This window comes from Arachis hypogaea, chromosome 16 (genome assembly GCF_003086295.3).
Source record: "Arachis hypogaea cultivar Tifrunner chromosome 16, arahy.Tifrunner.gnm2.J5K5, whole genome shotgun sequence".
In the NCBI taxonomy this organism is placed as follows: Eukaryota; Viridiplantae; Streptophyta; class Magnoliopsida; order Fabales; family Fabaceae; genus Arachis; species Arachis hypogaea.
The window spans coordinates 7,826,958-7,843,140 of NC_092051.1; the positions used below are offsets into that span (position 1 = coordinate 7,826,958).

General features: G+C 33.5%; 1 protein-coding gene across 2 annotated transcripts; it reads left to right on the top strand.

Annotated features, from left to right (window-relative positions):
• The first annotated feature begins 1,961 nt into the window (after nucleotides 1–1,961).
• LOC112758630 (protein SEMI-ROLLED LEAF 2) lies at nucleotides 1,962–10,661 on the top strand. 2 transcript variants are annotated; one of them, XM_025807340.3, is made up of 19 exons: nucleotides 1,962–3,155; nucleotides 3,575–3,649; nucleotides 3,893–4,008; nucleotides 4,126–4,240; nucleotides 4,380–4,508; nucleotides 4,840–4,887; nucleotides 5,845–6,047; nucleotides 6,139–6,335; nucleotides 6,439–6,731; nucleotides 6,905–7,054; nucleotides 7,155–7,598; nucleotides 7,737–7,886; nucleotides 8,044–8,116; nucleotides 8,338–8,465; nucleotides 8,587–8,787; nucleotides 8,889–8,987; nucleotides 9,083–9,208; nucleotides 9,296–9,517; nucleotides 9,992–10,661. In XM_025807340.3, the coding sequence occupies exons 1-19, from the start codon at nucleotides 3,012–3,014 to the stop codon at nucleotides 10,154–10,156; spliced, it is 3,078 nt and encodes a 1,025-aa protein (XP_025663125.1). In that variant the 5' UTR covers nucleotides 1,962–3,011; the 3' UTR covers nucleotides 10,157–10,661. The 2 variants fall into 2 exon arrangements, with proteins under 2 accessions (XP_025663125.1, XP_025663126.1); XM_025807341.3 differs by having other exon boundaries at nucleotides 3,020–3,155; nucleotides 3,568–3,649.
• The last annotated feature ends 5,522 nt before the right edge of the window (nucleotides 10,662–16,183 follow it).

Sequence of the window (16,183 nt, forward strand, 5' to 3'; positions counted from 1 at the left end):
CTGTCAATGCAAACATTTCAAACGGTGGTGGAACCATCTTTGTTGCACTGTTTTTTGCGGTTCAAATTCTATATTTTATCATCATCATTATCATTATTGTTGATATTATTATGGTCTGAGTGGTTCAAATTTTGTTGTATAAAACTATGTAGGTAAGTTTGGTATGGGCGTAGAGATGGGGGCAAAATATTTTATGGATACAAATAGGAGTGTCGAATGCTTTATTGTCCTTCCAGCTATGCAGAATAAGTAAAGATGCTAAATTATCTCAATACTTAAAAAGAGTATAATACTTTTAATTATCTGTCATGGCATTATATTTATAAAGCACGTTAGTTGTGTTTGTTTCAAGTGAGACAAGCCCATCAAGTTCTTGCTGTTTAACATCCTCATAGTTTTTGTTTGTTAGCCTCCAGAGCTTTCTTTTAACAGTGCCATACACCTTTTGCACCATAAATTTTGAATCTCCAAATGAAACAACTAAATTCAACATTTTTTCCCTCATTTTCAGATGAAAAAAAGTAGAAATTTAGATAAGAAACTTCTAAGATAAAAAGTAAAAACCAATCAGAATGTCCTGACTTAGTGCAACCAAAATAATTTTGAATAGTGAAATTTCAGCATGCCAAATGCTGTTCCCTAAACTCATGTGGCCCTTTCATTAATGATTATTATATATTATATTTATTTATACTTTATTTCCGTATACACAAGATGTATGCGATATGAGTTAGAATAAAATATTAAACAAAAAAAAGGACTAATTTATCCACTAAATATTTTTCATTTTTATGATAGAAAAAACTTTAAGCTAAAATATAAATAAGCAGCTTCACTTTCCAACCATTTTCCCCCACAATATGCATGCGGATTGGTGATTATGCCATGCAAATTGCTGAATTCCCTTGTTAGTAGTGTTGTGTAATAATGATAAGTCATGAAGACATTGCTCCTTTACTTGTTTGTTTCAAAAGTTGGCAAGAAAGCAACATGTGTGCATGTTTGATGTTTCCTCCAATAATAATCAATGCAAACCGGTTTCTTTTGTTGCCCTTTCCATGAACAAAGAAAGTTGGCTTCATGCATAATTGAAAAGACTATTTAGTATTGTTTTTTGAGAGAATCTTACATTTGATTGTGAAATGTATGATTTCTATACTCTAAATTTGTTCTGCACTTGCTCAAAAGGTAAGTGAAGTGGAAAAGAAATCCCAAAGTCTAGTTGTTGAGAAATTTATATATAAAAAAATCGTTCTCGAAACTTACTTCTACGAAGAGACAATCTTAATCCATCAAGTAAGAATAATGTTGCAGGAAAAAAAAATTGAGGGTCTAACTTTTCATTAATATTGGAATCCTCAATCGTTTAACCAAAAGTTGTTATTCCTTAAAAAATTTAAAACTAAAAATTGTTATTAACTAGATCAAATATAACATATATAAAATTCCTTACGATATGACACTAATCCATCTTCATTTAATTTGCTACATTAGCATATATTTATTGGATCAAACTAAGGACAAAAATGAGCGTAGACAATTTTTTTATTTTTATTTGAGGAAATTATATATATATATATATAATGAATAAAAATTATTTAAGCTTTTCAAAAAAAAATTATTTTATAATTTATTTTTTTATGATAAAAAAATTGAAAATGATTTTTTTTTCTTAAATACTCTGGCTATAGTTGTAGATAACATGAAAATATATTTTCTTAGGAAAAAATGATTATTTTATAGAATTTATAAAAATATGAAGAAAATAAATAATTAATTGTTTTTGCTGAAAAAGTTGAGACACACGAATCCTAAATTACGAATTCTAATAGTAGTAGTATAATAAAAATTATCGTATAGAAATAATCATATTACTCTACAATATCTTTAATAAAATATTTGAGAGTTAAGAAAAATCTGGCTCTTTGTATTTTGTATGGATAAATAATTAATAATTAAATATATCAATAATGAACCACTTATTAACTTATCTCTGTAGAGTATAGAGCCATGGGAAGGTAAATAGGACCCACCTCCACCTTAACCGTTGCAAATGCAATGCATTATAGTTATATAAGGCGCCACCGCCACCGGCACCCCACCACCACCACATACTATTAATATCATTTCAATTTTCAAACAACTCTGCCTCTTTAAATTAAATTCTTAGTAGTTTTTTTTTTTTTTTACCAAAGATAGGAGACTCGAATCTGCAACCTCTTAATTGAGTATGAAGAGACTATGTCATTTGAGCTATTACTCTTTGGCAATTCTTAGTAGTTAATACTTACCATACTATGATTTCATATCAATATATTTTTCTTTTTTCTTTCTTTCTTTTGAGGGTATCATATCAATAACATATGCATAGTTGCATACCATAACGTCTCATTTGTTTTCTCATATATAGAAATACAACCAAAAAGAGATTTTTTTTTTGAAAAAAAAGAAAAAAGAAAAAAAAAAAACACAGACATTCTTCCTTGTATTGAGGGATTCCCCCACCCTCTTCCTCCCCCTTTTGCATGCATTTGTAATTTTTGTACGAGGAGGCAATGCATTCCCCCTCCTCCTTAAATCTTCACATTATTATTATTAACATCAATATCAATATCAATATCAAACTATAACATTGATCAAATTTCTTATTTTTTTTGTTTCTAGTTTTTCCTGGGGGTTTTCAAATTCCAGTGTTGCATTTTCTTTCATTTCATGCCCAGCTTGATGACCTTAAAATTTGATATGTTGAGGCTGCTGGTTGCATTTGAAGGGTGCCCATTTGAGATTTTAGCCTTTCTTTCCCTTCTCTGCGTTCAAAATTAGATTTTTCTTATTGGGTCAGGAGGGAAAGAGAGCACAATTTGAAGCAAATTTGTTCTACCTTCTTTTCTGTAAAAACTCTAAAAAACAAAAAAGAATAAATAAATAAATATATATAATATATATAAAAATCTCTTCTTTTCTTGTATTGTGATTGATTTTCTTCATCAAATTCAAATTGTAATTCAACAATGACTGTCTCTGGTGTAATCTCCCGGAAAGTTCTGCCAGCTTGTGGGAATCTTTGTTTCTTCTGCCCTTCATTGAGGGCAAGGTCTAGACAACCTGTGAAGAGGTACAAGAGGCTCATTGCTGATATTTTCCCTCGTAACCAGGTATCTTGTCTATCATTTTTCTCTTAATTCTGTCTTTGTAAAGGTTCCATGTTTATCTGATCATGTCACATCCTCATTGTAAGTCATGTTAGTTTAATGCACATTAAGCTGTTAAAGTAGGAAAGTTAAGTTGTAGGCAAACATTGTTCATTCCAGAAGACTAGGCAGCATGTTATAGAGCACACTAGACAATTGTGAAGCGGTTTATCGGTTTCTTGTGTTTATATGTTTTTGTGTTTGATTCTATGTAGCTAAACAATTTAAGCATGGTCCATGTTAGTTGAAAGATCTATGCTTCTATAGGGATAACTTTATAAATGTCTCTTTAACAGACTTATTTGTTCTTTATGAACTAATATTAAGACTGCAAAATGCATGGCATATTGATTTTTCTTTTCATTTGGTTTATGAGTTGATAGGAGGAAGGGCCAAATGATAGGAAAATAGGAAAACTATGTGATTACGCTGCCAAAAATCCTTTGCGAATCCCAAAGGTATGGAATCTCTTACAGTATAGGTTGATTCTTGAATATGTTTTACTTAGATGAGTTGTGTATGTTGTTACATATAAAAAATTGTCATAGAGAATACAAGTCCACCATACCTTATACTCTAATATTTTACAGACATCAAATCCTTCTTTTCTGACCTTTAGAAAATAGCATATGAAAGACTTATGCTTCTAATTCCTTAAGGTTTGTTACTATGCTCACTGAAGATAACTAATTGGTGATCAGATTGTGACCGCCCTTGAGCAAAAGTGTTATAAGGAACTTCGAAATGAGAATTTACATACAACAAAAATAGTCATGGCCATTTACAAGAAATTACTATCTTCTTGTACTGAACAAATGTAAGTTCGTGCCTCTCATATTAGATGCTGTTCTTTCTCATATCTATGCCTAACTTCCCGGAAACAAAAAGATTTAAGACATGTGGTGCATGTATTAACTTGTTTATCTCTTGATAGGCCACTATTTGCAAGTAGCTTGATAAGTATTATTCACACACTACTGGATCAACAACGGCAGGATGAAATGAGAATTATAGGATGTTATCTTCTTTTTGATTTTGTAAATAATCAGGTTGGTTTCACTAGTGCTTCAACTGTTCCAATTTTCAACTTTATGGATTTGACATTTCAATATGATCTTCTGTTTCTTACTATCCTTCTATATTGACTGGGACAACACTAGAGAATCACATATGTTTAGCATTTTTCAGACTGATGCAAGTTACCTATTCAACTTAGAAAATGTTATCCCAAAGCTATGTCAGTTGGCTCAAGAAACTGGGGAAGATGAGAGGGCAAGAAAAATTCGTGCGGCTGGTTTGCAAGGCCTTTCGTCGATGGTATTTATTTTATAATTGTTAACTTTCGATAAAGAGTTTTACTTTAACAACAGGACGATACACATCTCGAAGGAAGCAGATGAGCTTCAAGCTTGTGCAACAGAATTATGTTTTTCATAGTTTGCAATCAATTCCAGAAGCACAAGAAAGGAATTTTCCATTTTTCTATCAAATAATATTCATGTTTTCTTTTTCATTGAATACCTTCAATTGGATATCACGCAATTTTGCCACCTAATTCCTGCTTTCTAAATAACTTCACTTCATTCTTTCCTTTAGCATGAATTATATTTGTCTGTTTAGAATGAAAATGAACTACTTTTCTATGTAGGTGCGGTTTATGGGTGAACACTCTCACATATCAGTTGAATTTGACAATGTAAGTTCAATTTTCCCTTTCATACTTATACAGTTTAATCAATCATCACACCTGCTGATAATGTATATTTTCAATTTAGGAGAATGTAAATTCTTAAGTAGTTTCAGCAACTTGCACATATATAATTTTCTGTGGTCTTATTATTTCAACAAAATACTCCTTATTGCCATTACCACATAGGTATGCCACAGAATAAATTGGTAGTGGATAATATGAGGGAAGATCCTAAACAGCTTTGATACACGAACACTCTTAGATGAATAGCACTTTTGCTTGGAATTGAAAATGATCATAATTGATGTGATTATATTAATTATAGTAATGAACAATATTGGGGTGAGGCCCAAGGAGATTTCAGACAAGAGCATTATTTTAAGACTGGGAATTGTTTCAAAGTTGAAGGTGACCATTTTTTTGTTTCTAGCTTGAAAGCTACTTTATCCATTGTTTTTCTTAATCTACACCAGAAGCCATGCCATTCTGTTGGTCAATATAGAGTTTCTTGCAAATTCCATTACTGTATATGAGGAGTTTAGAGCTAGTGTTTCCCTTTGCATAAATTTATATGCTTAATCTCCCTGAAAATTTTTGTAAGATTCAACTCAAAAAGGACAAAGTTTCATACTATCATGTACATATCTGTATTCTCATTTCAAATGGAGTGTTCTATTCAACAAACATCGGGCTTGAATACTTAGCAGGAGAGTACTAAGACATATTGAAAACTGATAGTTTAACATACATATAAGAATTGAGAATTTATTTTATTTTATTTTTTATTTTATTTTATTTTACTATGTTTGTGTCTCCTACAATTCTCCGAGTCTGTGTCAGTTTTTATGCTTCATAGATATCCACCTATTATGCACTGTTTCCTTGCTCATTTGCAAGATAACTCATATTATATATTTATTCTTGTTTTCTCTAGAGTAATTTTCCTTCTCAATTTAATTCCAGATTGTTACTGTTGTCTTGGAAAACTATGAATGTCCTGGGCAAACTTTAGGCAGCTTTCATCATGAGAGACAAGATTCTGACAATATGCATGGCGAAGAAGCAATAACAAATGAAAATAACAACTCTACGTTAGTAGATGTCAGAAAGAGAAACAGATCCTGGAGTGTAATTGTTGATGACAAACGTGAATTGCATGTGTCAATGTAATATTTTTTTATCATTAGAAGCTCCATAAAGTAGCTTTGTATTATCTTCTTTCTATTTCAATGATTAATCTGTCATAAACTCATTCAGGGAAGAAAACAGCAATCCCTTCTTCTGGTCTGGGGTTTGCCTACATAACATGGCCAACTTAGCCAAGGATGGTTCTACCATACGCCGTGTAATGGAATCTATATTCCGATACTTCGATAATGGAAACTTGTGGTCTATAAATGATGGCCTTGCTTTCTCTGTTTTAAAGGATATGTTGTTTTTAATGGATGATTCTGGTATACTATTTCTCTTATTTGATCATATATAATGTCATACAATCTTTTTCTTGATTAACAAGGCACTTTTTGCTTTATTTTTTCTTCATTCTTGCTTTTGCAGGAAAAAACACTCATGTTTTGTTGTCAATGTTAATTAAGCATCTGGATCATAAAATTGTCCTTAAAGAACCCAAAATGCAGCTTGACATTGTTGAGGTGACCACTTCCCTTGCTCAATATGCAAAGGTTCAACCTTCTGTATCAATAATTGGTGCTTTAAGTGATGTGATGAGACATTTGCGGAAGAGCATACAATGTTCCTTAGAAAACTCAAATCTAGCAAGTGATGTAATCGAATGGAACAAGAATTTTAGAGAAGCTGTGGATAAGTGCCTTGTACAGTTATCAATTAAGGTACCTCACATTATCCACACTTCAAATCAAATTTATTCCTTAACATTTTAAGAATAACTGATTGATAAAATGCTTTATGTGATTATCACATTTGGTAGTTTTATCTGCTCTTTTGAACTTTATTTGCATTATTGGACTTATCACAAAGGAACTAAGCTGCCATACATGAATAGGTTGGAGAACCAGGCCCTATTCTAGATGTTATGGCTGTGATGTTAGAGAATATCTCAAATATTACAGCAATATCCAGAACCACAGTCGCTGCTGTATACCGGACTGCTCAAATTGTTGCCTCCTTACCAAATTTATCCTATCAAAATAAGGTAAGGAGTGAGTATTCATAGTCTATCTATATCATGTTGGTATGCTACTTTGAGTTCTGTGAATAAATTTGATACTAAAATCATCTTTTTTGATCCTCAGGCATTCCCTGAATCATTGTTTCATCAGCTACTCCTGGCTATGGTCCATCAAGATCATGAGACACAAGCAACGGCTCACCGTGTCTTTTCAGTAGTTCTTGTGCCAACCTCAGTTTCCCCTCGGTCAGGCATGCTTGCTTCCAATAAGGCATCGGATGTTCCACGAACACTCTCTAGAGCAGTCTCTGTCTTTTCTTCTTCAGCTGCCTTGTTTGAGAAGCTAAAATCAGAGAAACGTTCTTCAAATGAAAATTTAAGTCAATATAACAAGGAAAATAATGCTGGAGAGACTGAACCAACTAATGGTGTTGGCGGGTTCCTAAACAGATTGAAGTCGACTAATAATCGTGTGCATCATGGGAGTGGGAGTGGGAGTGGTAGTGGGAGTGGGAGTCAGCTAGCTACAGTGGATGAAAATAGTACAGATGATGACAATGGGAATTTGGTGAGTCTTGCATTGATGAGTATGTGTGTTTGAATTTAGTCCTGCATTTTAAACAAACTTCAAGTATCTCGAGTATGTTAGCTGTAATCTGGTTTATAATCATGGTTACTTGGTGATCTTCTTTTCACCTGAATGCAGGAAATTGCAGCTCTCAGGTTAAGTAGTCTTCAGATAAATCAATTGCTATCATCAATTTGGGTTCAGTCTATCTCTCCTACAAATTTGCCTGAAAATTATGAAGCCATTGCTCATACATACAGCTTGGTGTTGCTTTTTTCTAGAGCTAAGGTATTAAATGCACTCAGTTACATGATTGTAATATAAAAGAGGTTTAAGGTTGTCTACATTATTATTGGCACTGTCATATTTGCTTCTATTCTCTCTTTTTAATGAGTAAGACTTTCTTTTCCTTTAAAATAACTTCACAAATTTATTGCCTTTGCAGAATTCTTTTCAGGAAGTCCTAGTTCGGAGTTTTCAGCTTGCTTTTTCTTTGTGGAAAATTTCTCTTAAAGAAGGTGAGTTTTCAGTCACACCTAATAGGCTATTTGGTATTTCTTAGAAAACTTGAGTTCTTAGTGGATAGCAAAATTATCTTTGAGATGTAATGTTTCTTAAGCAAGTCTTTTCATAGTATTAATTAATATTCTTGATAACTATTAGAAACCAGATATATATGCCTCAGGAGTGGGTTTGAAAATTATGCCAAGAATGAATAAGTTCCTAGTTTTTATTGCAGGGTCATTGCCACCATCTCGACGGAGATCACTCTTTACTTTAGCACTTTCGATGATTTTGTTTTCTTCAAAAGCCTACAAAATCAAATCTCTTGTTCAGAGTGCCAAGGAAACACTTACAAAGAAACAGGTGAGATCTTCTTTTTACTGTTATGATAATTGAAAGAAACTTGAAATAGCAAACTGATCTTCTAACTCTCAAGATAAAAAAGTATTATTTTGCCTTAAATGATTTCATTTTATGTATCCAGATTGATCCCTTCCTTCGTTTAGTTGATGATCATAAGCTGCAAGCTTTCAGCACTGCATGTGATGGTTCGACCATCGCCTATGGATCGAAAGAAGATGATTACAGGGCCTCAAATTCGCTTCCAGAGTTAATGACTCTTACACAGAAAACACAGGAATTCTTTGTTTCTGAAATCATCCAGAACCTGGAAGTGTTGGAAGAGGTAACACTTTTACTTCTTGTGTATATTTCGGCTGTGAGAAGATATAGAATATTTGTGAGGTTCTAGATATTATGATATGAGCCTTTTGTTCCTTTGTCCAGGATGAACTATCCTCAATAAGAGAGCAGCTTCTAGAAGAATTCGCACCGGATGACATGTGTCAAATTCGATCGCAGTTGATCATGAAGCAGCCTGAAAAGGTTTGTCAAGTGGATTTTGTTTGGAGTCAATAACCATATCCCATGACTTCTGTAAAAAGGTTCTTATATTGCTTGGTTATTCTTGCCTTTTACAGGATGTTTCAGTTACTTCAATTGAGGATGACTCTTCTTTCGATTTTTTCGAGAATCAAATGAAAAACAATGCGAGATTGTCAACAGAGGCCCCTAGCCTTTTGAGTGCTAACCAACTGTTAGAATTAGTATGTCACCATCCATTTCTTACCATCATACATTTCTTGGTTCCTTGAATTGTGTTTTAAGTTCTTATGATATCATTAACATGAAAGGTTTTGGACACGCCTCAAGCTGGAAGGGTTTCTGTATCAAATGTATATAACATGCCTTATAAGGATATGGCTGATAAATGTGAAGTTCTTCTTATGGAAAAGCAGAACATGTCCAGACTGATGAGTGCCCAAACAAAGCAAGAACCTTTGATGGATTTCCCTTTAACAAATCCTCAGGATAAATTGCCCAATTTGGATTTTACTTTCCCCGTCGATCCGAAGGTAAAAATTCCTTGCTTACATTAGTACTATTTCCCTTCTCCTATCAGCTTAAACTTTTGGGAAAAGCAGTTTCATAACATGATATAGTTTTTATGATCTAAAAGTCTAGAGTTTGATCTTTGACCTTAAAAAAAAAAGAAATTCAACATAAGGCAAATAAAAAGAAAAGTAATGCCTATGCAAAAATTCACTCAAACCCAAAAAGATACCCTTGCATGAGGAATGCCTTAGAGATATAATCATATACTTCCTTTTATCAGCTTTTGAAATAAGTGGTTTGATGACAATAACTTCGTTAGGATGAATGCATTGACCTCATCTAAGGTTGGATGATATTACACACAACACCTATCTTTTTTGTAAATGCATGCATTAACCTTTTCTAAAATTAGTTATAAAATGTGACATGACCTCCTTTATAGACATGAAACTGTTCTATATGTAATATCTAACCAAGTTATATATAAGATGCAGTTAACCAATCCTTTTATCGGTGAGAATACCAATGTGGATTTGTACCAACCAAATTCTGGTCCTGTTCCAATGCCATGCACAACTGACTATCAGAACCAACCTCCTTTGTTCAAACTGCCGGCCGCGAGCCCCTACGACAACTTTCTGAAAGCTGCTGGTTGTTGATCCTTTGTAGTAATTAAAATATATTCTAGCATGTAGTTACAAAATCATAAGTAGTTGATTGGAATTGGAAGGCCTCGAAGCACCGTAACTTCGCTGGTGCGCAAGGCCTAGATGTATCATGATGTGTTACGGCTGCTGTTTTGATCATATGATGTGTTTAAGTTGGTAGATGCTCATATGTATCTGTCTTCATATGAAATTGATAGTTGAAAGCTAGTAAATGATTTGACATGTTCGACTAAATTGTCATCTAATGGTTTTTAATTATAAACTATCAACTTCACATGAAAACAACGTTGAGTTTTTACCTTTAGTTTCTATATGTTGACATCCAATTTGCTTCTTCACCTAATCTGATATGTGATATCCAGAAAAAAAGTCTTCATTGTTATGCAGTGCATGTAAAGTATAATGTGTTTTGGTTTTTGGTTTTTTCATGTACATACATAAACAGAATATGCAGATTTTATTTTATTTTTATTATAATAATATAGCATTTACAGAAGGAACTTTTAATTCTGTACATCTAACAACTGTTTTTTTTTTTTAATATTAAATTTATATTCCTTTATTATTACATTAGTATGTTAATCTTTCACTAATTACTATACTGAGATTTATGAAAATAATGACTTACTAGGTTTGTTATTAAAGTAATTTACTTAAAATTATGTAAATCAATGATAACCAAAACAAAGAAAAGAATGAAAATGAAGCATACAGTTGAGATGATTGAACACTAGAATGAGACCCGCGCATCGCGCAGACGGTAAATTAATGATAGTATATAATAAATATTAAAAATTGTTATATTTTGTAGAATTAAATTAAATGTATAACAAACAACAACAACAACAACAAAGTCTTGTCCCACTAAGTGGGGTCGGCTACATGAATCAAACAATGCCATTGTGCTCTGTCATGTATCATGTTAACAGAGAGATCGTTTACATGTAGATCTCGTTTGACCACCTCATGGATGGTCTTCTTAGGTCTTCCTCTGTCTTTCGCCCATTGTCCATCTTTCATCTCATCCACCCTCCTGACTGGATGTTCTATCGGTCTTCTTCTTACATGTCCAAACCACCTGAGACGCGATTCAACTATCTTTTCCACAATGGGTGCTACTCCAACTCTCTCCCTTATATCTTCGTTCTTTATTTTATCCAATCGCGTATGACCACTCATCCATCTCAACATCTTCATCTCTGCCACACTCAGCTTATACTCGTGCTCCCCTTTAGCTGCCCAACACTCTGTACCATAAAGCATAGCCGGTCTTATAGCAGTGCGATAGAATTTACCTTTAAGTTTTAAAGGCACTTTTTGTCGCATATAAAACCAGATGCACTCTATCATTTTGACCGACCTGCTTGGATCATATGATTTACATCCTGTTCAATCTCTCCATTATCCTGTATGATGCACCCAAGATACTTAAAACTTTTAACTTTTCGTAGGATATTTTCTCTAATCTTCACCTCTATATTAGGGTTTTCTCTTCTCAGACTGAACTTACATTTTATATATTCCGTCTTGCTACGGCTTATACGCAGACCATACACTTCTAAAGCTTCTCTCCATAACTCCAACTTTTTATTTAGGTCTTTTCTTGACTCTCCCATAAGGACGATATCATCGGCAAAAAGCATGCACCATGGCACAGGCTCTTGGATGTACTCTGTGAGTACTTCCAAGACTAACATGAAAAGGTATGGACTTAAGGATGATTCCTGATGTAACCTTATACCAATAGGAAATTTTTTTGTCACACCACCTTGAGTCTTCACACTAGTTGTGTCTCCATCATACATGTCTTTAATTGCACGAATATATGCGATCATTACTATCCTCTTTTCAAAAACCTTCCATAAGACCTCCCTTGGTACTCTATCATGCGCTTTTTCCAAATCAATAAACACCATTTGTCGATCCCTTTTATTACTACGATACCTCTCCATCATCCTTCTTAATAGGTATATCGCTTCAGTGGTAGATCTACCTGACATAAATCCAAATTGGTTCTCTGTTACTTGTGTCTCTTTTTTCAACCTCCGTTCTATCACCCTTTCCTATAACTTCATGGTGTGACTCATAAGCTTGATCCCTCTATAGTTTTCGCAACTTTGTATATCCCCCTTATTCTTGTAGATAGGTACCAAGGTGTTCTTTCTCCACTCATCAGGCATCTTCTTTGACCTTAAAATCTCATTAAAAAAACTTGGGTAACCAGTTGATGCCTTTTTCTCCAAGACCCTTTCAAACCTCAATCGGAATATTACCAGGTCCTACTGTCCTGCCATTTTTCATCTGCTTTAGAGCCTCTTTTACCTCGAAGTCTCAAATCTTTCGATAGTAGTCAAAGTTTTGATCTTCTTCCCTTGTGCATAACCGACCAAGACTCGGAAGAGTCTTCTGTCCTTCATTAAATAACTCGTAGAAGTAACTTTTCCACCTTTCATTAATCTTATTCTCTTAAACCAACACATCTACATCCTTATCCTTTATGCACCTAACCTGATCCAAATCTCTCGTTCTTCTTTTACGGCTCTTTGCGATTCTATATATACCTTTTTCTCTTTCTTTCGTGCCCAAAGACTGGTAGAGACCCTCATATGCTCTTGTTCTTGCTTCACTTACAGCCACTTTTGTCTCTTTCTTATTCGCCTTATATTTTTTCCAGTTATCTGCGTTGCGGCATAAAGACCACTCTTTAAAGCACTCCCTTTTATCTTTATCTTTTCTTGTACACTCGCATTCCACCACCAGGATTCCTTGTCTCTTGGTCCTATTCCTTTAGATTCACCAAAGCTTTCTTTTACTGTTCTTCTAATAACTTCTGCCATCTCCCTCCACATCTCTTCCGCGCTTCCATTCTCATCCCACTTTGCCTCTTCTCCTACCTGTCTTAGGAAGTTTCTTTGTTCCTCACCTTTCATCCGCCACCACCTCGTCCTTGGGTTCTTCGTATGATGTTTTTTCCTCAACTTTTACTCAACGCGAAAATCCATGACGAACACCCTATGTTGTGTTGTCAAACTCTCTCCCGAGATAATTTTACAATTAATGCAAAATTTTCGGTCGACTCTCCTCAACAAGAAGAAGTCAATTTGAGAGCTTGTCATGCCACTCTTATAGGTTATAAGATGTTCGTCTCTCTTTTTAAAACATGTATTTGCAATGAGAAGATCAAAGGTTGAGAAAAAGTCTAAAATAGTTTTACCCTCGACATTGATCACCCCGAAACCATGGCTTCCGTGAATACTCCCATATCCAGTCACTCCTCTCCCAACATGGCCATTTAAATCTCCTCCTAAGAAAATCTTATCTTCCAAAGGTATGTTTTGAACAAAACTCTCTAGATCCTCCCAAAACCTTATCTTGTGTTGTTCGTCTGAACCCACTTACGGTGCATAGGCGCTAATCACATGGAAAGCACCTCCCTCCACCACAAGTTTGATAGAGATGATCCGATCTCCCACCCTCTTGACATCCACTACGTCCTTCTTCCACTGCTTATCCACAATTATTCCAACCCTATTCCTATTCTTCACCTTTCCTGTATACAAAAGTTTGAAATAAGAAGTATCCAACTCCCTAACCTTCGCACCAACCCACTTTGTTTCTTGTAGGCACATAATGTTAATCTTCCTCCTTGTCATGGTGTCTACCACCTCCATGGACTTTCCTGTTAGAGTGCCTATGTTCTATGTCTCGAATCTCAACCTTCTGTCGCTCCGACCTTTACCTTTTACTTTGTGAACTAGCTTATTTACCCTCGTCCGTTCACGAAAACACGAGAACCCTTGCTCATTTAACACTACATTCGGGCATCGATGCATCAGCTCTTGCTCATTTGACACCGTACTCGAGCCATACAGCGCGTTGCTTCCGGGCAACGACCTAGCTTTAGCGCAATAATGTCTTTGATTCATGTCATGGGGATTTGACTATATTTTTATGTTGGTTGTCAAAGACCTAACACAACCCTCCTCTTTTATCCAGCCTTGGGACCAACTATGTACCGCAAGTGTAACATATGCGGAGTTAATTAAATTAAATGTGTAAACTAAAGTTAAATTTAAAAGGTATTTTATTTAAAATAATTTGTAGTACAAAAGATTTGGATATTAGAGTTGTATGTACAAAATGACATTTTTATTTGGTGGTTTGATTTTTGAATTTGTTTTAGTTGATGAATTTAGTCTTCTTATGTGGCGTTCGTCCTCCTTTTTTTTATTAGTTGTTGTTAGAGTTGTTACTTTCTTCTTTCTGTGTAGCTTCTTGTGAAGACATGTTTTTTATGAATTGTTGAGTTATATGCACTTTCTATTGTGTTGTTTGTTCCATCTTTGCAAGTATATTCTTCTTCCGAATATGTGTCTTGAATTTGTATAGTTTTCTTTCTCCTTAATCTCTTGATGGGTATGTGATATTCGTCTAATGATATTAGTGTTGGCGAAGTTAGTTCCTATAATCAATGAATAATTTAAATTAGAAATAAAAATGATGTCTAAAATAAGTGATTTTTTTTAGTATTACCTGTTTTATTTGTTGTAATGAGTGTTGAGGTTTAGTATTTTTTGTTGAAACAAATGTCTTGGTAAGAGTGTATTGTTTAGAACTTACTTTAGATTAAAATCATTTACATTGACTTCAAATATAAGTGAGGTTGCACAATTTTTTCAATTGAGGTGGTGTTTCAATGTCATTACTTTTCTAGAGTGCCATTAGATTTGAAATAGTTGTACTCAACAATTTTTTTGCTTCGCCATCAAATAGTACAAAAGTTGTTGTACCACTTTGATCTAAAACCTTTAATTAAATTTCGAACCTAAAATAAATATTGAGTTAGTAACTAATAATTTGATAGATGGGATTATGAAAAATATATAAAGTTACCTTATTGTTGAATAGTGTGGTGTTTGATTACATGTGTCAGAAATGTAGTTATCTTCTTTTTTATATACTTTCTTGTTACACTTTTTTCATATTCAATATAATTATTTCCATTGAGTAAGTTTGAGATGGTGTGTAGTTCAGAAATAAATTTTTTGTACTAAATTTGATGTTATTTGAAGGAATAGTAATAAGAGACTTGTATAAGTAGTTCAAATAGTATGAAATTTGAATATTTGTAACGTAAAATTTATTATGACTAATAATATTAGGAAAAAAGACAGATAGGTCCTTGACTTTTCAACTTTTTGACAAATACATCCCTGACAAAATTTAAATACAAAAAAGTCCTTGACTTTAACAAATGGAGGACAATTTAGTCCTTTCGTCTATTTGCCTCTCATACACCAAACGGAACTGGCTGACGTGGCTGAAATGGTGTCCAGGTGTCCGTTACGGTGCCACGCTGAAAGAGGAATAAAGTTCGAAGGACAAATAAGTCCTTGACGTCATTTTACAAATAAAGTTCGAAGGACAAATAGGTCCTTGAGAATTTTTTTTTTTCATTATACTTCTATTATGCTTCTATTATGAGAATTTAGTTTATAAAATTATGCTTGTATTTTGAAATCTAGTTAACTTGTTGTATTCTGCAATTTAAATTATTTGTATTAAAATTGCAGAAATTGAGCTTGTTCTGTTTCTACTTTTTTTTTTCTTAAATTGCATTAATTCAGTTTTAGTGCATTTGTGTATTATATTAGAATTTGTTAAATTGCATTAATTCAATTTTCATCATACCAGTGGCATTAGTTAGCATCAGTTCATTTATGCATCAAGTTAGCATTAGTTCATTTGTGCATCATTCATGTATTAAGTTAGCATTAGTGCATTTGTGTATTATATTAGAACTAGTATTTTTATACATAATAACATTACGAGAATAATTTTTTTTTAAAATTATAGTTCACTTTGTTCTAACAGTATAAATTATGCATGACACAAAAGATTTATAAAATCAAACTACTTTTACAAAAAAGTCTTAAGTTGACAAAATTTTCTGACTAAGAAGACCAAGATATCTGCAGATAAAAAATTAAATAATAAGACTTTTAGTTATTATTTTTA